The following is a 21191-nucleotide window of genomic DNA, read 5'->3' on the forward strand; positions in this document are numbered from 1 at the left end:
CATGCTCATCTTCCTCTCATCATCTCACCACGAAATGGGATGAGTAATGCCGGCAAAGCGATCGCTCGCACAGATCAGCACGACGAGAACGCGTAGCGAGATGGGCAGCTACCGCAAACTGAACCCTCCCTGGTGCCCACAAAGGCGTGAGCGTTCGCGAGTGAGAAAGAAAGTTGATAAAACACTCGCCGTACACCGGAAACTGGCTCAGTCCGATCGAGACAGCGCGCAACGGAGGACGCGTACCGACTGCTTGTTTGGCGCACCAAGAGGCTTCGCCCGTGAGAATCAACTGCCTATCCAAGACCTGCTGCACGCTCCAAACCCTTGCACATGTGTACGTGAGTAGCGGCGGCAACTTTCACTGCTTTCCCATTCCGGTACTGGTGGGGGGTTCGTCTTCGTCGCCTTCGTCGTTGTCGAGTGTATCCAGTGAGCAAGAGAGCAAACAGACAGCAGTAGTGGTGTCTCAAGTGGAATGTTTGTAGTATCACCGAAGTGTGTGGTTGGTTGTGTGGATAGAAAGAGAGTGTGTGTGTGTTTACACGGTGATTAATTAGTGAGCTTTTAGTGGATAACACACTTAGTGGGAGCAAGGGATATCTTTAAGGGATGGGAAGGGTAGTGTATTGGTGTGCACCCGCTACTAAATGCCTTTCGATCGGTTGGTGATCGTTTAAGGTGGACTATGGTAATCGATCGTACTGTCGGATAAGCAGTGATAAGTCTCTCCTCGGTGCGATCACGTGTTCGTTTGAGTGCGCAGGTGGGTCAGGGTGAGAGCGAGAAATGACTCCAAACGTAATGCGCAGATGGTAGCTGAAAGCAGTTGGACGACTTTCCAGAAAAAAAAAACACGGAACTCTGTAGCACAGGAGAAAGGTGAAGAGAAGGCTTGGAATTGGTTGCTAATAATTCGTCGTTCTGCTTTCGATGTTGTCTGACATTTGAGAACATGCCGGGGTTGTGCACACCGGTATGTCCAGAAAAGGAAAGTGGGTGGGTGAGGCTGGCCGAAAATTGTTGAGAGAGAGAGCAGAATACGTTCGGTGTCTTCACACCGCTATAAACAGTTTACAGCCAACAGGAGAACCGTCACCGACCTCGGAGAGTGGGAATATGTTGTATAGTGTACGTGGATGACAACCGGAACGTACCCGGTGGAATCCACATGGGTTGAATATTTTTTGCTGACCGATTTCCGACTCTGGCTCGCTTACCGTATGTTTGAATGTGTTTGTGTGCGCACACCAGAGTGTGGTTCATTTGTTGCGGTGGGGTCCGCGCTGGTGGTTTAATTAATTCACCCCAAAAAGGTTCGGGGGTTGATAAGCGAATGCTAACGGGATGCGTCGGACAGCCAGAGACAAACGGTACCGGGTTTTTGGTGCGTTGACGTACGCAGAACCGTCGGAGCATTGGTGCAACCTTTCGGAAAACCTGGCCGTTAGGAGAGTGGGCACCCTGTTGTTGTTGTTGTTGTTGTTGCTGCCGATGGGAAGGAGGTTTTTCGGCCAACGGGAGGAAGCATTTGCATGGGGTAGCGAAGCATTGTGAGGCAGATGGTTCAAATTATACGAATGGTTTAAGATAACAATGAGGAATTTTAAAACAATAACAACACTTTCTCCTTTCTCGGTTTGTTTGTTTGCTGAGCTAAACGGCATCTTTCAATGGGGATTGCTAACCTTTTGTCAAACCGGTATGCAGCGCAGATTATTCTTCTAAAAGACTTACTAATGTCCAAGATTGATTACAGGCTCAATGCTATCGGAGGCGTTATTAGAAGGTTTGCAATTAACGATGATAAAAACATTTGATCCAGAATCGGCTGTCCCGGACGCCCCACCTGAATGGAACTGTTTTTTTAATGGTCTTGAAATTGTACTTTAATCGAGATCATTGCTTTCATTATCTTCTATGCTTTCAACCGCATTCGAAAGACTTTCAGTGAAGAACGTTTCACCCAAAACAACATGCGTAAGCGAAGCATTTAGATCGATTTCAACCATCGATTTTCTTGTATTGAAAGCCGTCGACGCTAACCCACTTACCCGAATTGACACCGGGAGGGGCAATTGGAATTGGTTCGAGGCAGGCGAAAAAATAAAATCGAAAAGACATACTCCACTGACCCTGATCAGAACAGATGGGTTAACAAAAACGCTGAAGCTGGGACGATAAGCAAAAAGGAGCAATCGCTCCAAAACGCTTAAATTATGAGCAACCCAAAACGTTGTTCTGCTCTTTTTCTTGCTCCCTCTGTGCGATTGTACCTCAGGTAGCGATTGTACCAATTTACAGCTTCAGTAGCATCCGTTCTGCGGTGTGAAGTGTTGTTCCTATTTTTTTCGATACATTTAATTGGGGTGTGTGTGTGGATATTTAACGCCATCAACAGGTTATTGTACTTCCGCTCATAGACAGGAAGAGTTCGAGATTCCTCCAATAAGCGCCACTCCCAACGAAAAGAATGTTCCAATCATCTTGACCTACCTAAAAGCCGCTAATAGATTATCATCGTGTTGAACGTTTAGTAGTTTTTGTTCCCTCTCCCTAACACGTGATATTTCTCTTCCCTTCCTATTGAGAGTTGCTCTGATTTTTTAGCGGTAAATCACCGCTGATCCATTCTCTATGGGGTTTTTTTTGCATCGGTGCGGCAAGCAAGAATTCTCAAAACGATATCGTTAATATGCATTAGCTTCAGCATCGATTTTTTTGCCTTCTGCTTCTAGAAGGGCGGCTGTATCGATGGGCGAGAATGTGGTACGATTTTTTTTAGGGTGATGTTGTTATTGTTGTTGGGTTTTTCCTACCAAAGCTTATCCATTTAGCACCCGAACGGGATCGGTCTGCTTTCGGCGTTTCGTGCAAAGTCATGATATGTGGGAAGTAATTGCATTTTAATTCTACCAGAATTCCTTACTAGCATCCGATAGCAAGGGGTGCATGGACACTGATTCGGTTGCGGATGAACATCGGAACGAAAAAGTGGTTTAAATGATTTTTTTTCATAATAGAATTTAACCAACCACGTCTAATGAGTGGATGTACGGGATATTATGATGGTTCGTTTATTTTGGAAAATTATAGAGGATGGTGATACAAGTTATTCTTCAAAACGTGGAAAATGCCATTTGAGCTAGAACAAGGAACAACACATTAAAACGAGCGAGTTTGATCATTCACACCTGCAACCAAATGTGAATGAAGCCACGAATAGAAGCGGTAGAATAAACCGAAAAACTCAAACCAAGAGGTTAATGAGCTTAAAAGCTTTCTTTTACAAAGTTCTTTAATTATCAACTTGCACACCGTAACGGTGAAAAATGATATATTACAACGTGCAAATTATTCGTTGCCAAATTCCGCAGCTAAAAGGCCAAAGGCCCGCTAGTAATCCTTAGCATCCCATCAATAGCGCAGCGAAGAATACCGTAAAGCTCTCGCCATCAATATAAAAAAAAAGATCAAAGGAGAAAGCCTCAAACATGTTTGGCTCGTGGCTGTATTGGAATTATTTCTTTATCGTAGTTTCGATAAGGCGCTGGCGTTGTCCGGCGATTAATCAATTCTGTTTCAATACCGATACACTGATGGATGGAACAACTGGAGGCATAAACCGTACAACCAATCACAGTTTGTAGCGATGTTTGCGATGTACTGTATGCTCTTTGGGGGGAGCAGTACAACATGGAATGAAAAGTAATGCTAACAGTGGTGAAAAACGTCAATATAGCCCTGTAGCGAGCGATAAAAGCATCGTGTCCGGCGCGCGATTGCAACCAAAGGTGCGCTAAACAGTGCGTGATGTGGGAAAATGTTTACAGGCTAGATAGTAATGGTGATGGAAGCGTTACTTCACTCCCATCGGTTTGTGATTTTTGAATATTTGTAAGCACCGGGGCACATCCGAATGCATTGGGGCAACACGCTGCTAACAGGCGAGCAATAATGCACGCACGGTGCGCAATGCAGCAACGCCCGAAGCCACCCATATTAATTGCCACCCCTATTGCCTGCCCAGCGCATTTGGTGAGCGAGCAGGGAAAAGCTTTCCCATTCACGGCCAACTGGACGGTCATTATCACGGCTGTGGCCGCGATCGCGCGCCCATCGTGATGTAAGGCGCCACAGCCGGCAACATTGGCACATTGGGAAAAGCTGTTAGCCAAGCTGCCTGTCGAGCTGTTGTTTAGTAGGGAAGTAGGTGAATATTAATGATACGCATGCGATCGTCGCTCGATTTCCCCGTCTGTGATGCTGGGCCGGGCAAGACGGTTCTGATTAATTGATTAATCAATTAATGCAAACTGGATGCTGGCGAGATGGGTTTGCGTGTGATGAAAATGCGCGGCTGTGCCATTTCTTACGCTGGTTATAGCTTTTGATCAGCTACCGAGCTGTAATTGTTCGCGATCGATCGCGTGCGTTTATTGGCAAGGCATGATTTTCGGAAAATTGCCCCCTCCAAATGAGGTTGCTTTGAAATTATTTCCCAATTCGATTAGCGAGCGATTAGGCATGTTTCACCGCGGGACGGCCTTCGTCCGCGTGATAAACAAGAGTGTACAAAATTATCTCTTTCCTGTAAGCGGACCGAAAACACCATCGCTCCAAAGTGTGTGAGTTTGTAGCCATTATCGATCATCGATCGTCAAAAAGAGCCATCAAGTTTGCTAGATAGGAATCGATTTCGTTTCGTGGCGTAGTGCCGGTACTTTATTGCGCAGCTTCAAGTTTCTCTCCGCATTTTTTGAAAGAAAGAACCTGGAGTGCGGTAAAGTGCCATTGAAGATGTGCTGTGCCCTAACCCGGCACCGTACTGGTTTCACTTTTCCGAGGGGAAATAAATAGAAAAGGAAGTGCACACACACACACACAGTGTTCGACCGCTTTCGCAAACGACGAGCAAATTAGCGATGCAACCAACGGGGGGCAGTGTTGACGATTGCCGATGTTATGCTAGAAAAAAAGGGGAAGAAACATGTGTTTTCTGTTTCGGGATGGAAGAAATAGAAATTCGGTTAGGGTGAAACACTTTGAAAGGAACCTGCTCCCCGGGCCGGCAGGGTAGCAATTAGTGTCGTGTGCGGTGAATATGTTGCTCTTGAAAACGCGATCCATCATTTTGTGAAGATTAAAATGGTGGGCTCGCGATCGGATAGTGCAATTATATATCAATGAAAACGGTTCCGGCGTGGGCAAGATCCGGTTTAGATTCAAGTAAAAGTATCAACAACAACAAAAAACTATCTTTTTTTATAACGCATTTTGTTGGATTCCCCCTAAAGCGCTACGGTTCACCCAACATACACGCGAGATATTATGCTCTGCTTACGCTGCCGAATGTCGGTCACCTTGCCGGAGCATGTCAATTTGGGGGAGTTTTGTTCGCATGTTGTTCCGCGGCTACAAGCAGCAAGCGGTCAAAACCCTTCGTAGCATGCAAAACGAAAAAAATCGAATCTGGCTCATGAGCTTGCGGTGAACATTAACGATTGAAAGAGAAGAGACCGAAAATCGGTGAATGACAGTTTAATACCTTTTTTTTACGTGCATTACACGCCCATTTGCAACGTGAGTTCGATTGTTGCGACGAGCTACAAGCTGGGCGGGAAGAAATTGACTCGGAACGGAACCTTGACCACAGCAGAGGGCATTTCAAATTGGTAGACAAATCGCCGAAATATACTCACGCATGAACGGTGGAACGCCCTACAAAGGCATGTAACTTCAGAAGCGTCTAAAAGTGCATGATGAAAACTTTCCAATTTTGGGGACATCCTTTTGCGTGGCAAGCTGTGGGCGTAGGATGTATCTTATCGTCACGTACGTCGCGGACCAACCAGCCTGAACGAAGATGCATCTTCACACGAACGTAGCAAATCTTCCCAGAGGAAGGTGAAATTGGACGTGTACCACGGTTGCACGTCTTCTCGGGGGTGGGTCAGTCAGCTCCGAAGGGAATTCGAGGGAAGATGCCTTTACTAGTGAGCCGGGCAGTCGATAACCGGTTTAGTTGCAGTCGCGACATCAGCTGGTAACGTTCACTTTCTGCTGTCGGTACTGATATAGCTTGTGTGTTTTGGTGTTCTCTTTTCTCTGCAGCAATCCTACAATCCTGCCGCGGGATTGCCATGTGGTCTGACAAAAGTGATTAGCACGACGGTGTGTATGGTGTGCAGTGTCTGTTTGTGAGTGTATCTAGAACTCAGTGCGCAAAGCAACTGTGTGTGTGAAAGAGGAAAACGGTATCAGATCCTGGAAGTGACACTATCATGAAACAAAGTGTGCAGAGTGAGTTATCGGTAGCGCCCGGCAATATCGGTAGCTACGGGATGTTTGGCGGCAATGGAGGTAACACCAACACAACCAACCGAAAGCGACCATTGCCGGCATCCAGCACATCTTTGTGGCTGCTAGCCCTAACGACAGTGGCGCTGGTGTGCACATGCGTTACCGCCACTACGGAAGCCACCATAGTAAATGCGACCAGTGTCACGGAGTCGGCAGGAAGCAACGTCACCAGCAGTGGGCGAGCAAGCGGACGTCCCTGTTCTCCACCGGCAACCAGCTGTGGGACGCACTGATTGCCGACTGTATGCGTAAGCCAACGTTTGCCTGCATACAGAAGAATGTGTACAGCTTCCTGGGCGAGCAGCTGGACGTAGAAAACGTCAACTTTACCAACCGCGTACAGTTCCTACGGAATCGGGTCGATTTCACCAAGTACACACGGGAAGCAAACGAAGCCGGCGATGAGGAGGAGGACAATGAAAACGAAATCCCGGACGCTCGCAGTGGTAAGTAAAGAGACGGTGCTAGAGATATGATCCGAGGTTTCGAGGTTCTTCGCCAGGTGTGGACGGTGTGTGTGAGTTTATCGGTTGTACCGGAGCTGTTAACTTCCGTTTAACGACTGGTGGAACGCGTGCCCATCGTGCGCGTGTCGTATGCATGTTTTGACATTAAACAAGTTGAACCTTCCCCGTAGGACCGACTCCAAAGCGATAAAAGGTTAAGTACGGTGACAGTGAGGTTGAACCCGGCGCATGGAGGTTGAGCTGTCAGAAGTGACACGCGTGACAAACCTGATAATATATATCCAAAATGATCCAAATGTGTCCAAGTGGGTTTATTACAGGTAGTTGACCATTTGAGGATGGATATGGTTGGCTGAGGTAGAGACTATATCCAAAGAAATAGGCTTGATCTGTACTCTATTTGCATTGCTTGACTCTTTTCCAAATATTTTAGGATTATGACTTGGTTGGATGGAGTAAACAACTTCACAGTATTTCACTTTACTAATTTATATACAGCTCAAGCAATACAATGAAATGATCATCCAGCTGACGGCTTGCCCTTATTACGAAAGCTCATCCAACAATACAACATTGCTCCACAATTGCCTCTTTCCCGTGGACCACACTTTAAATGGATCGTTCCCTTTCGATTTGTGTCTCTTTGCAATAGTGCACCTGTTCCCCTGGAGTGGATCATTTTGTTGCGAACCATCATCTCCAGTGCCATCATCTCGCACTCACACACGCAGCTAATGGTAGGTTGGTAGGTTCCGGTCCGTCCGGAACAGGCTTTCGACAGATTAGCCGCGCGTCAATTGAGGACTTTGGCTCTGTAAGCTCTGTATGGCTCTGTCATTTCATCGCTAGCCCGATCAAGATCACTCCATCCACTGTGTCCCATCCCAATTAGGAAGCTAATCATCTTTCGCATCCCGGCCGAACGAAAGCGATTCTGCGGCGGTGCGCGCGTGGCGGGTACTTTCGATTCCGGGGCAGGAAAAAAAGGCCGGACGGACCTGATTTATGTGTGTCGATGGGTTGAAAATCCCATCCCGGACGGTGTTACACTTGCACTTTGCAGGGAATGGACGGGCGCGTGTGGTGGTACAGAGGGGCGCGGGGTGTGCACATGGAAAGCGAAACTGCCACTGAGTGGTCCAGCCGGCTGATCTTTGCACCCCGCTCAGTACCCAGTTTGCCCTGCCTGGAGGTCGTCGGTTAAGGAAGAACCGGTTTGCAGGCACGCACCATTGCGTAGGAATTCGTCTGTGTGTATGTGTACATTCTACCCTTTCCCCGCTTTCAATGATTGGATCGGTGGTTTCCTATGCGAAATGGCAAAGCGAGCGTCGTACATCACACAGTAACACAGTTTTCGATGAGGCTTGGAAGCTTTAACTGGTTTTCTTTTGCGCGTTACCCCAGTGCAGCGCCCGGCTGCCATGCAACGAGAAGAAAAAGCGGGCTAGCGACTGTGGAATGAGATGCACTTTCCATTCATAGCACTGCGATGAGCTGGGCGGCGTCGGTGGAAGACGCTTCTCATAATCGATCCCTTCCTTGATCGATCGTAACGGTGCTGGAAGGGATGAAAGTGGTCCCGCAGCCTAACCATCCCGGAAGACGCCCTTGGGTGTCGTCTCGGTGTGACCTGCATTGCAAGAAGATGCGCTTTCTGATGTGTATGTGTGTGTCTGTGAGCTCATTTGCAAGTGGCAGGGTGGGATGCAGCACCTATTATTAGCCTTCATACGATCCGCGGTGATACACTGCAACGGCCCAACGATGTCTTCCGGTTGACGTTGGGGGGTTGGGTTGTGGAGAGAAATCGGTGGACAGAAGATTGACCACATCCGAGCTGAATTCACGAGATTTGAATCATCGCCAAGCACGCTGTTGAGCAATGAAAAGTGAAATCTCAGCACGGCTTGAACCACAACGACTAAGCGGCAGCCAAGGGACGGTTTTGTCGGTGACGGCACGTAGCCGCTGATGGGATTACCGGGACGGAAGAAAGTTAAATAAAATCAAAACAAACCGCAGAAGTTGGCGGCTTGGATCACGCAGAGAGAACCGACGAAAGGCATTTTGGGTACAATTTGTGGGAACAAATTTCATCATTTGCTTTCGATAGTTTGGTCCCGATGACGCACACCTGTACGGTTGGAAACATTCCGTAAGCGATAGGGAAAACAAACCCACTTGGCATACACGTGCTGGTGTGCACGCGACTTTTCCCGCCCGTAATGGGGATGGCGAAAGAAAAATTGACCAACAATGAGCGTTTGATTCCGAAAGGTAGAAGCGGGAAGGGCAGCACAATTTTACGACGATCTTGATCGGACAGAGGGCAGGGCTTCTGGGCGAGGTAAGCGGATCTTAGCGGATGGAGAAATTGGACACTCGTCGTACGAGATTTGTACGGTGTAAAATCGAAATTGACACATTTAGCCTCGAAATCCCTTTTACTTCGCAGATTGCGTGTTGAGGGGGAACGATTTCAGCAGTCAAACACTGGCGGTGAAAATGGCCGCCAAAAACCGGCCACGAACACTTCCCCTGAGCTGATGGTGCACTTTGGGATGAAATTGAAGTATTGCTGGTGCTATTTGTTATCCGGAGAGAAAGCATTTTACTGAATGCAAGCGTAATTTTCGTGAATGTTTAAAGTGTACACCACTTAAGCATTCGGAACTGTGTGGTTTGAGGGTGTGCGTGTGTGTTTTGGGAAATCAACAACAAATTAGATTGTCCCACTTGGAGTGACACGTTTTGTTTGGCAAATAAATGGCAAATCATCCAGCAAGGCTGCTTTCTGTTTGACGAGAAGCGCATAGAAAATGAACAGCAACGTGGTACAAATAATTGTGGATTTAATGCTGGAAGGGCCTTACCTACGTTTTCACAAACAACGACTACATGATCTAGAAGAAAAAAAAGATAAATATCGGTATGCAGTATTGATTTGTGCATATTGCTATCGTGATTCAAAAGAAAAGAGAATAAAACATTATAATTTACCTTTATCGCTCTTAGTTGGCAGTTTACAATTACTAGGAAAAGATCATCTTGATGTTTGTAAATCACCAGGTTGATAGCTTGATATTTTTCTTCTTCTTCAGGATAGTCATTCATACCTGAAATATTTCTGTTCAAAACATAACTGAATTCATAAAAAATGTTAAAATTAGGAAAATTTTCAAACAAATACTATGTTGCTCGTATTAAGACGGAATTATGGTCTTAATATTTTGTATTTGCTCTACACCATGCCCTAAGCATAACAGTGAAATCAATGAAAATTTTATGTAAAATTCATAAACAAAATGCGCCTTAAATTTTAAAACGCCCCGGACAACAAGGGCTGATAAAACACTCACATGCTTACTCGCTTTGAATTTCCCCTCGATGGACGGTAAGTGAAACTGCATACACGAAATTGTTCATGCAGGACCGGTTTGTATTGATTCAACCGGCCTGAGCCCTCCACTGCAATATTCCATCCGAGGTGTAGATAAACGCCGCCACACCACCCTACCTTACGAACGAATCGAATTTCGGTGACGTACACACCGAAGCAAACGTTCAACATCTTCAAACTTTCACTTCGGCCGGATACTGGAACCGACCGGGCAGAAGATCGCATCATCGTCGTCTGGATGGTGGCAGATTCCTGGCTTAGCGATTGTTTTCATCCATTTCTTACTCTTTTCATTTCTCGACAGCATTCGAACCGGCGTCACCGATCGAGGAAGTCACCACGGCCCTGCGGGAGAAAAGCCTCAAGTTCATGCTAACGCACGACGTCAGCATCCAGATGCCGGAGGTTATGTTCGATGGTGCAATCTTCCGCATCGAGCCACGGGCCATCGAGGGCAACGGGATGATTGCGAAGCTGGAGTTCGTGCCGCGTACTGAGCTGGCGGAGGCACGCGGCCACGGCACACCGAGGATCCTGTTCAAGAAGATTAGTATGTTGGCCTCTTGCCGTCTTTGTGTTACTAGTAGACGATTACTGACGATTTCGGGCGTTCGTGTACTTCACAGAGAAATTCTTCCAGAATAAGCTCCTCCTGGCCTTCCTGGCGATCGTGCTGATTATCAAGATCATCAAAATCAAGGTGATGTGGTTGCTGCCGCTGATGGTCGGCGTCGGCACGGCCAAGAAGCTGGTGCTGAAGTTCCTGCTGTTCCTGTTCCCGGCTCTGTCGCACATATTCAAGCTCTGCTCGTACTATCACGCGTCCTACCACAAGCCAAACTTCCACCACCATCAGCACCATATCAACCATCTGCACACGGTACGGTGACCCACAAACAAAAATGGCAGCCGGCGGTCGAGATCGCTGCACCCCGGGCCGGCGCTTCCACTCGGCACAGCGCTATGTCGGTCAGCAGTGCCATCGAGCGGTGCGGTCCGTGGCTCAATTATTGTATAATCTTCTGCCTGTTAAAACTCATTCCGGGGGGCCAGTGGAGTGACCTCGAGGGGGCGCCAGGGAAAGCAAGAGAAAGATAAAAAAATGCACGCACACACATACACACACCGGGCGGAAACGTACGAGAGACAGCGAACCATGGAACGGTGGCCGTTGCACGAACCGGCCACCTAAATCATACCCCAAACTCGGTCAAGAGTTTGTTGAACCACGGTTCGGTAGTACGGTCGTGTTGTTTTGGGATGGGTGCCCGTGTGTGTTTTTGTGCAGCACCCATGGCAGACAGTTTACAATCCATTTCGCGCCTTGCACATTGCCGTTGAGCTTTATGCTACGCTTCCTATGCCACACGCACACGCTTTAGTAGTGCCACCGTTTCAATGGGTGATGTGTGTTGGTTCCGGCTTTGTGGAGTAACGTTCGCATTGCGGGATGCCAACTTCGTATGAATTCGGGTGTGTTTTTTGTTGCTCTCTGTTGGTGGTAAAGGTTTCACTCCAACTCTGCACATTGAAGGAGCAACTCTCGCCGGGGTTTAGTGGGCTACGATGGGCCAAACAGGTAGGGCACTTCCCATCGGGAAGCGCCCAGTGATTGCACACCGATAAGCCCAAAACCGGACCTGACCGGGAGTACCATGAGAGGAAGCACCAAAAGCCGAGGGCTGTTTTTTTTCTTTCTTTCTTTACAAGGAACCTCAATTCATCAGCATCTTCGTTTCCCTTTTTTTCGTGCTTTTACAGTTCTACCCACACAACCATGATCATGCCGTTCCGGAGCTGATTTACACCAAGCCTCCGCGAGGCCACCCATCGGAGTTTTTACATGGCGCGCCGGTCCCTCCCCATACGCACTATCAGCCAGAGGTGAACTATGAGTTTACCGCTCCTGGTTTGGGTTCAGAGTGAGTACATTTCAGCGGATGAGGGTTGCTTAATTAGAGGAGTATGTTACGGGAAGCGGTATGGAAGGGTAGTTTGTAGCAGTGCCATTTTCGGACTGTTACTATTCCAGTGTTGTATGTGTATTGTGTCGTAGTAGTAGTAATAGTAGTAGTAGTGGTAGTAGTAATCTCTTTCTCTCTCTCTCTCTCACACACACACACACACAATTTGATGCACATTGACAATAAAATGGGTTGCACTTTGGTTGTCTGTTCGTATTGCATCCTTCCACTTCTCAAGCGTCTCAATCTAAAGCCTAACGGATTTTTCGCCCTGTAATGCTTTGTCCTTTCTATAAGATGTAACACTGCAAAGCAAATAATGTATCGTATAATCGCTTCTTCATTAGTAGAACAGATTTCCAACTCGTTTTGAAAACGTTGCTACATTTCATTCGTTTGCTTCTATCTCAGGCTATTGTTTGAAGGGGTTAGCAATTCCCAGAAGTACTTTCGTGGTTGGCGTCTCACCGCTTCTTCGCGGCACGAGTATTAGTTCAGTTTTGATTTTCCTACTGTTTCGTTGTTATGCTATTCAAAAATAAATTCAATCTCGTATTTCTTTTTCTCTCTCACATTTTATAGCTCGCTCTGGAACAATGTCTTTCCGGAGCTGAGATAACAGTTTCAGCCAAAAACGCCGGTCGCCAAGCCAAGCATGCCGATGGCACCCTTTTTTCCCAGCTTTCCCTTTGTCAATTTGTATCAAAGATTACCTCGCGCGGCCGTAGTCCTCATTTGCGTTTCATCTTTCATATTTCATCTCGGTGCTTGTGCTTGAATGCTAGTGGGTGGTGGTTGGGTCAAGCGGAAGCGAATGAATAAATTGGTAATTGGGTGGGAATGTTTTGAGCTTCCGAAATTGTTCCGCCTATACTAACACACTTTTCGGGGGGCACAGGTGGCAGACAGGCATCACTGTTATCATTATCGGTAGCAACACATCGCTAACAAGCACCAAACACCCATAGACACGTAACAAAACCATACGCATCTGATCATTTGGAGAGTCGAGCATACCAAACCAACCAACAACAAAAAACCTTCTTTGAACGCAGGTTCATTAGCGATAGAAACTCGTACGTAGACACATCGTTCAAGCCAAAGTACGATGACTTGAACGATATCAAAGCATGGGGTTTGGGCGAAAGCACAAATACATCAGCACCACAATCATCGCCATACTTCACCTCGCCGCCCGCCTCCTCCAATGGTGCCGTCGGCGGCAGCGGCAGCTACAATGTAAATCCACTCACGCAGCACGCCTCCAGCAGGTAGGTTTTGCGCATTGGGTTTCACAGGGCCGGGTGGCAGGCATAACGATTTATGCCGCGTCCACCTTACCTGATAAATAGGAAACGAAAATCCAGATCCACACTCCACAAACCCTTAAAACCCAGCTCCCGGCCATCCCGCCCATTTCGGCAATCTGGGTGGGGTCAACATTTTGACCAAACGATCCTTCCTGCCTTTTCGTTGTTCTTTCTCTCCTTTTCCCGTCAAATGCACGTGATTAACCTCATCATCATCATCATCATCATCATCATTCAATCCATTTGTGACTAAAACCAAGCGCACAAGGCGGCAAGAAAATAAAAATTTAGACCAAAAAAATAAAACTCCTAAACCGATCATCCGAGACACTAATTACTTGTTCCATGACTAACATCAACCACTTGGTGAGCATAACGTGTGAACCAGAAACCTTACAAAAAAAAGCAAAAAGCAAAAAACATACATCCCCGAGCATGCATTCACATCTGCTGCGTTTCTAAAGTAGTGTTGAGATCGAGAATCGAACCAATCGCCGGCAGCATGTAACGCACTTTGATAAACACGGCCAACTTTCGCAGTAGTAGTTGTAGTAGTAGCAGATATGCGATGCACGTCTTATCACATATGTTCGATACCGATCCGACAGACAAAATCCGCATTTCCCTCGTTTGTCTCAAACTTATCAATTTCTCTCCAGACCCCTCCCGGCCACCTCGCTAGACACTTGTGAGCGTGGCAGCGATTTTAAGCGCAGACAATCTTTAACGTGACGCTTGCAATTTTCTCTATCATACAAATGTTGTTGTTTTTTTTTGCTCCATTTCACCCCATATCCCACCCTCCCCCCCTACCATTGTCGACTTTCGACTTTCGTGCGTAGAGTCAACAGTCCGAAGCCAGTGTACGGACCGCCAGGATATACCTCATCCGCCCAAAAGCGCATCCCAACCGGAGCGGCCACCTCGATCGCAGCCCAGTACGTGTCAGCACCCTCCGGGCCAACGCTCTCGGCGGAAGAACAAATTGTAAGTATTTCGGAAAAGGGGAAAGGGAACGGCCTCATGTCAGACGTCACCATCGCTCCGAAAGGTGTTCCGTTTTCTCCGCACGACGGATGTGCGCGGAGAGCTTTTCTCCGTGCGCAGATGATGGTAGCGGCAAATGCAAAACCGGGACCGCGCATTCAATTATGAGTTGCATGTAATGATGAAAGTGAAACAAAAAGGGCATCAGCATAATAACATCCATTCGGCATACAAATCCGGGCACGGGCCCGGCAAACCCGCTAAGCGTTGTCATTCACTTGTGGTGGAGGAAAAACAACAACCTCGGTTTGCTGGCGAGTGAAAGTGACGCAAGTGATGGCGGTGTGCAAAGTGCATTCGGCGCTGATGATGATTAAAGTGCAAATGGCATCGGCGCAATCTGCATAAGTCACATTTTGTTGTCGTTGTGCGAAGATAGAAAATGAAGTAAACGCAATCAGGTATCATTACTGGTGGAAAGTGAGACCCGGTCGGGGTTTGCATAGTTTGGTTGCTTTCTGTCGCGATTTGTGACATTCAATTGTTTGTTTATCTTGCGTTTACATCTTTTATCTCGATGATAATCATTCCTTTGGCGTAGACTGATTTGTATTGTGACATGGAAAATGTTTTCTTGATTTTAATGGCAATGTAACTATATCTCAGAAGATTATCATGACGATTGTAATTAGTTGAGGAGGCTTTCATATGAAACGACTAATTTCTTTTTGTTTTTATTTGATAGTCTGTTTCGTGCATTTTAAATGATATACAGTCGTTTGGATAAAAAACTAAATTTTGGCTCTTAGGCATAAATTTTTGCCTTTAAGGCATCAATTTTTGACTGTAACGCACCTTTTTTTGTCTGTAGGTCAAAAATGTTTGAATCTTGTAGGGACCCTGGTAATTTAACAAAGGATTTGAGCAGGTTTACGACAGTTGTAATTTTACAAAAACACTACAAAAAACGAGTAATTTGATTGTTTTATATGAAAAAACTAAGGAAGTAATGGAACACAGTTCCAGACATTAAGTTATATTAAAAAAGCGATTGACTTACAATCTAAAACTGATGCCTTAGAGGGCAAATATGTATGCCTTAGTGCAAAAAATGTCACACGCTGTCAAACATTGTTGACTTAGAAACAAAAACAAAAAAGTCGAGTTAGAGTCAACATTAAGCGACAACGACTGTATATTGTAGCTGCTTGAAAAAAATTTAACATTATATTCACAATGCAAATTGCAAATAGACGTTAGGTTATGTGATGTACTTTACACAGTATTTTCTTTCCCAACTCGTATGCTAAGGTAAAACATTGCCTAAGCACAGTGAAATATTGCTCAATCAACATTTAAATTAGCACTAAAGCATGGGAAAAAGTGCCCTCAACCTCCAGTGTCATTTAATATTGCCCGTAAAACGGAAGAATGATTAGTAATTATGCACACACACATTGCAAAGCACCAACACCCATCGGTGGCCCATTCCGGACGATATGATCAGGCTGCTCGTGCACGTACGGCCTCGATTCCTTCTTAGGTCGCTTCCGGTGGTGCGTGGCCCGGGCCGCGCCACAGAAATCCATACGCAAACGCATTCCGAAAGCATTGAAAGCACGCGGCACGCGCTCTTGTAGACAAGTGTAGTGGACATACTTTCGATCTAATGCCGCAAGCCAATATGACATACTTTCTAGCGCGCTGGAAACAATATCGACGCGGCGGGATGTACACGCCAGGCTAATGATGTTCGGCGCATGTATGCTGTGAGGCATTGGGAGAGCGCTCGATCAGCTTAAGCGTATGCCAATCACACGCACATCCAGGGCGCACTGCTCGCCTACTGCGGGGTGGGGCGATAATTGCATTTAGCACCTTGATTGGCAATTTGTGATCTTCGACCCCGTAGCATTCTCGCTCTCGCTCTCCTATCTCTCTCTCTGATACTCTTCGCTCGCCATTATGCAGGACTTTCACTGAAGCCGGTTTTTTTTGTTTTCGTTCACGGCGTGCTAGATTCGTGAGGCTCAGCGGCAGGAAGCTTACAGGATAGCGCAGGAGCAGAAGCTAATCGCCAAGCAGCAAGCGATCGTGAACCAGCAGGCGTACGTGCAGGAAGGCGTCACACCGCGACCGGTCGATCCATTCTACAGTCCCATCCTGCAGCGGCTGGACAAGGTGTTCAACTCGCTCGGCATAGTGGACGAGAGCTGCCGGGAGCGGCTCGTCTGCAGCATGTACAAGAACCCGGTAAAGTACAGTCCCCACAGCAACTATGTATCGGCGGAGCTCAGCAGGTAAGCACGATCGGAATTTTCTAACTTCAAATCCACATTTAGAACCTTTAAATAGCAAAGAAAAGTGTAGAATTAATTAAGGTAATATTCCCCCCCCCCCCCCCCCCGGGTGCTATTCGGTGTCAAATTTGTTGTTTTTCCTCTACCTAATTCCTTTACTGTCAGTATTTCACGAGCAAATCTAGGCTCAAACCGGAATAAGGGTGCAAAAGAAAATGAAAACAGCCATAAAGCATGATTAATAACCCACCACTCAGCCACGTAGTGGGAGAGATCTCCATAAGGTTACGAAGCTAAAGATCAGCCTCATGGCACACGTCAGATTTACGCTCGCATAACGATCACGTATCAGCGTATTATCATCGCCATCATTATCATCATGCATGGCATGCTGGCTGCTGATGCCGGTGGAATCGTAGATTCACGGTCACGGACAGCCCTGCTGCTGCTGGTGGCGTGGGACCATAAGCCTACACCGCACCAATAATGCATGAGAATATGCCAGATTGTTGAACCTGGAGCATGTTTGATCAGCACCGTTGTCTGCACGGGTACGGGCAAAGCTTTCACACGCGTTACGTGTGCGTTATCGGGTGCGCTTTGCCAGTGATGCTAGCGATGGTTTCGTTTTCGTTTTCGAGAATAGATTAATTAACAGGTCAGTGGCCGCGCATCCAACCTCGGGTGCGATTGAACCCTGCCTGCCTGGCAACCTATGTACGAACAGGAGCAGTTGTTCCTCGTTTTTTTATGGTACACAGCAGCTGGAAAACGAAAGCGAATTGACGAGGGTCGCCTCCAAAGGGGCGCAATTAGTGGCTGTCCTAACGGAACAGTGGCCGAACGGACGTGCTGACGCTGATGAGCTTCATCCCAGCTAAAGTACCTTTATTAGGATGGAGCGCTCGGTGGGTTGAGTTTACGTTTTTATTCGCATGGTTGCATGGAGCAAAAAAGCGTTACACTGCGAAATGGTAACTGACGGGAGCCTGTTCTTGCGAATGAGTTGTTTGCGAACGTCAGCAGCGGATAATGGATGCAGTTTGCAATTTTAGAATGAAGGAAGCGAACGATAATGTACTTTCTCCTTGCGTTTTGTCGATAATGTTCGCATACGGTAGCTACTGAAAGGGAGGGAGTGGGGCAATGGCGTCATCAAAAGATTGTTTGTTGTTGAGGTTTAACCGGCAGATGATTGTTATTGAGTGTTGATTAGCAAACGGGTAACGAAGAGGTGTGAATTAATGTTTGCTCATGATTGCGGTTCGCCTTATCAACCGTTGTGGGTCAGCATTGGATATGTTGCTGTTGAAGCACATTGTTGCGAGTGGATAGTAATTGTTAAAAATATGAATGTAATACCGTTAATAATGAATTGCAAATTATTGGGTTAAATATGAATGGTATTAGATATCTTTGGGCGAAATCACAAAAATAAATTGAAAACATTAACATTTACGCTTCAAATCCTACTGATTATGATAGACGAAATTTCTTTCTTAAAAAACGTTTGACCCGATTATGGTCGGTATGAAATGGTCATTCCATTCCATTTTGATCTTTCCTTTATGATGGCCTTTTTTACAAACGCTTCCTATCCGTAATCACATCCATACCAACATGACGCACACTTTTATCATCATATCTTGTGGGCGATTTATCTGAGCGATTTAAAACTTTATTGCTACCGGCTACTTTATTTGATTTTATTTGTCTATGGGTATGTGTACCAAAATTAGCGGCACTGGAAGAAAAGCGCACAAACAGCGAGCCACCTGCGGTGAACGTCCCGCTGCTTTTTGGAGGTTTGAACGCGTAATGAATGTCGCCCTCCCTAAATTCCCGATCGTAAAATTTGCACAGAAGACAAATAGGGCCAGCCAAATACAGCAGACAGCAGCAGAGTGGGCCGTGTGGGTTGGAAATCGAAAACGAGGTCAGTGTAAATACGTTGGCTAATTGGCGGTCCCGAAAGTGCGCCATTAATTGCGCTCGCCCGGATGACCTTTTCCGCAACGGGATAGGTAAAAACCGCAGAGACATGTTTTAGTTTTACTTTGGCTGCTCTTTTTATGGACAGGAAAGCAGGTGAAATTATAATGTGAGTAATATGCTAACAATCATCATCCAGGATTGGCCACTTTCTATTGGCCCACCCAGCCCACGGGTGCGTTTTCGTTGGTATTCAACGAAATTCTTGCGCCGGCGACCTTGCTATCAGGTTCGGATCTCGCATTATGCTTTCCGATTGCATGCGAATCGAACGTTTTGTTCATCTCTGCGCTGCACAATAAACGACCCCGTCCGAAACACGCATACACCCACTGGCACCAATCAACGACATGATTGCAGTGGAAAGAAATATCTATTTCCATGTTTTTGAAGCGCGATTTGTAGGCGCCCTTCCTTTCACCGGCGCCCGCCCTAATGTCTGCCTGGTGGTGCCGGCGAAAGTGGCAAGGGAGCTGAAGCGACCGCGACCGTGACACGTGAAGCAGGCCGTTTCGTACGGTGCAAAGGAAAATTACACACATACTTGGTCATGCTTGGCTGACCGGTGAAATCAATGCTTTGCGCCGCAGAGAAGGCGCTAGACCCCGGGCGCTCCGGTGGCTAACCGCAATGCCTGCAACAGCGCAGGGAGCATCCACGGCTAACGGCGCAGTGTTTGACGCGCCGCTCTCTATTGTTGGGGAGGGCCTCACTGAGGGCCGTGTTTATCATAGCTGTCAACGAAAGGGGAGTGGATTTGAATAGTTTTAGCGAGCTTTAGCATAACACCTCGGGGTGATCGTTAAGTAGGATAGTTAGCTCGTAGAAGACTACAGTGATTGTTATTAGTGCGGTTAAAACATAGTCTATTCAATGAAATCAAAACATTTCGTTACGTAAAACAGTAGTTTTTTTTTTTTTATTCAGGAGTAACGGTCCAAAAAGGCCGTATTGCTTAGTAAAACAGTAGTTAATAGTAGTAAAATGTAGTTAATTTTGTTTACTAAGTTAGTCAAAGTAAAACTGGATGTGTGTTGATTTCATTAAGATTATGATTTGAATACATGAAATGTTCTTCAAAATCACGAAAACCATAATTTCTATCATCATTGACCACCTTTGGGGGTCAAGTATTTGAAAAAATGGAACAACAAAGCAAAAAACAAACATCAAAAACAACGACCGCGAAAACTATTTCGAGTTAATGCCGACATTTAAATCGAATGTCGACTTTCAATCGCCTGAAAGTATGCAATGTGTATCACGGTTGCAATATTCATATTTCTATCCGTTAGACACAGTGTTTTCATTTAAAAGTTATATTTATGCTACTTATCTTAAATTACGGGTTTTAAACTGTTGTTCTATATATTACAGAGACGCTTCGGAGCTGCAGAAACCAACGTCGACGAACGCAGCCGTTGTCCGGTTCTACCGATACGTACAAGCGGCGCGTGACGGGCAAGACCAGCGAGACTGTCAACGGATCTACTCCCAGTGCACGATCAACATGGAGAAGAAGAAAAGAAGTAAAGCACAGTAATGGACGGTGCACACGACCAGCCACTGCGTTGAAACAAGCACAAAGCAAACAGCAAACACTCAGCGATCTATCGATACATACCTCATAGGACATGTTTTCTTACTCTGTAAATAGCTCAGTACATACTTAGGGAAGAATCTTAAGCCACCTGTGTCCGTGTTGTTTTCTTCGAACTACTACGAGCGCTCTTTCGCGGGAAGTGACACCGAGCAAAGGAACGCGTCTATTTCATTCACAATCAGGCTAGGACTTAATACAGTAGATTTTCGCCAGACACAAATGCATTGTGCCGTTGGTGAGAAGTAGCAAAAGCAACAACAAAAAAAACTCCTGGGTGTAGGGATATAATGATAAGATTGTGTTGATGTAAAAAGAAAATCACACACACAGATAGGCCCGATAGATTAGTAGTATATAGTAGAGTGCACATTGAGCGATTGCGCTTGAACAGAAGATCGCAATGTTATCGCGAGAAAGCGAACTCGCAACAAAACTTCGCTTCCGGAAGTTATAGTTGAGGGTAATCAATTTCGGGCAATATTTTGCACTGTAGGCCATGTAGACGTCCCTATCCGGTTTGACCCTGGGGCACCGTGAAATGCAGAAGGACGTTTATTTATTTATTTATTTAATTATTGATTTATTTATTTATTTATTTATTTATTTATTTATTTTCTTATTTATTGACCTCACACTCACGGCTCGGGTTATCGCGATCGGAACGAGAAAAAAAACAAACAAATCATCCAAAAGTATGCGCCACATTCAGCGATCTATAAAAAGAAGGGAATCAGATGAGTTAAAATTAGTGTGAAAAGAGAAATGAATAAAGTTTCGTAGAATAAATCAGAGAACGGGTTAT

General features: G+C 46.1%; 1 protein-coding gene across 3 annotated transcripts; it reads left to right on the forward strand.

Moving 5' to 3' along the window:
- Positions 1-224: 224 nt before the first annotated feature.
- On the forward strand, positions 225-20956 carry LOC120896539. Of its 3 annotated transcripts, none has more exons than XM_040300727.1 (9): positions 225-341; positions 6115-6809; positions 10538-10783; positions 10860-11113; positions 11995-12155; positions 13253-13468; positions 14350-14494; positions 16514-16794; positions 20164-20956. In XM_040300727.1, exons 2-9 carry the CDS (start codon positions 6458-6460, stop codon positions 20327-20329), a joined length of 1821 nt encoding a protein of 606 aa, XP_040156661.1. In that variant the 5' UTR covers positions 225-341; positions 6115-6457; the 3' UTR covers positions 20330-20956. The 3 variants fall into 3 exon arrangements, with proteins under 3 accessions (XP_040156661.1, XP_040156660.1, XP_040156662.1); XM_040300726.1 differs by having other exon boundaries at positions 225-337; XM_040300728.1 differs by lacking the exon at positions 13253-13468 and having other exon boundaries at positions 225-337.
- The last annotated feature ends 235 nt before the right edge of the window (positions 20957-21191 follow it).

The sequence above is a fragment of the Anopheles arabiensis genome, chromosome 2 (genome assembly GCF_016920715.1).
Source record: "Anopheles arabiensis isolate DONGOLA chromosome 2, AaraD3, whole genome shotgun sequence".
In the NCBI taxonomy this organism is placed as follows: Eukaryota; Metazoa; Arthropoda; class Insecta; order Diptera; family Culicidae; genus Anopheles; species Anopheles arabiensis.

Excerpts from the sequence above, each read along its gene's own strand:
- LOC120896539 (XM_040300727.1), top strand. The coding sequence starts at position 6,458 with ATGCGTTACCGCCACTACGGAAGCCACCATAGTAAATGCGACCAGTGT. Across the intron at positions 6,810-10,537 it reads AATCCCGGACGCTCGCAGTG|CATTCGAACCGGCGTCACCG; the intron begins GTAAGTAAAGAG and ends ATTTCTCGACAG. Across the intron at positions 16,795-20,163 it reads GTATCGGCGGAGCTCAGCAG|AGACGCTTCGGAGCTGCAGA; the intron begins GTAAGCACGATC and ends TATATATTACAG.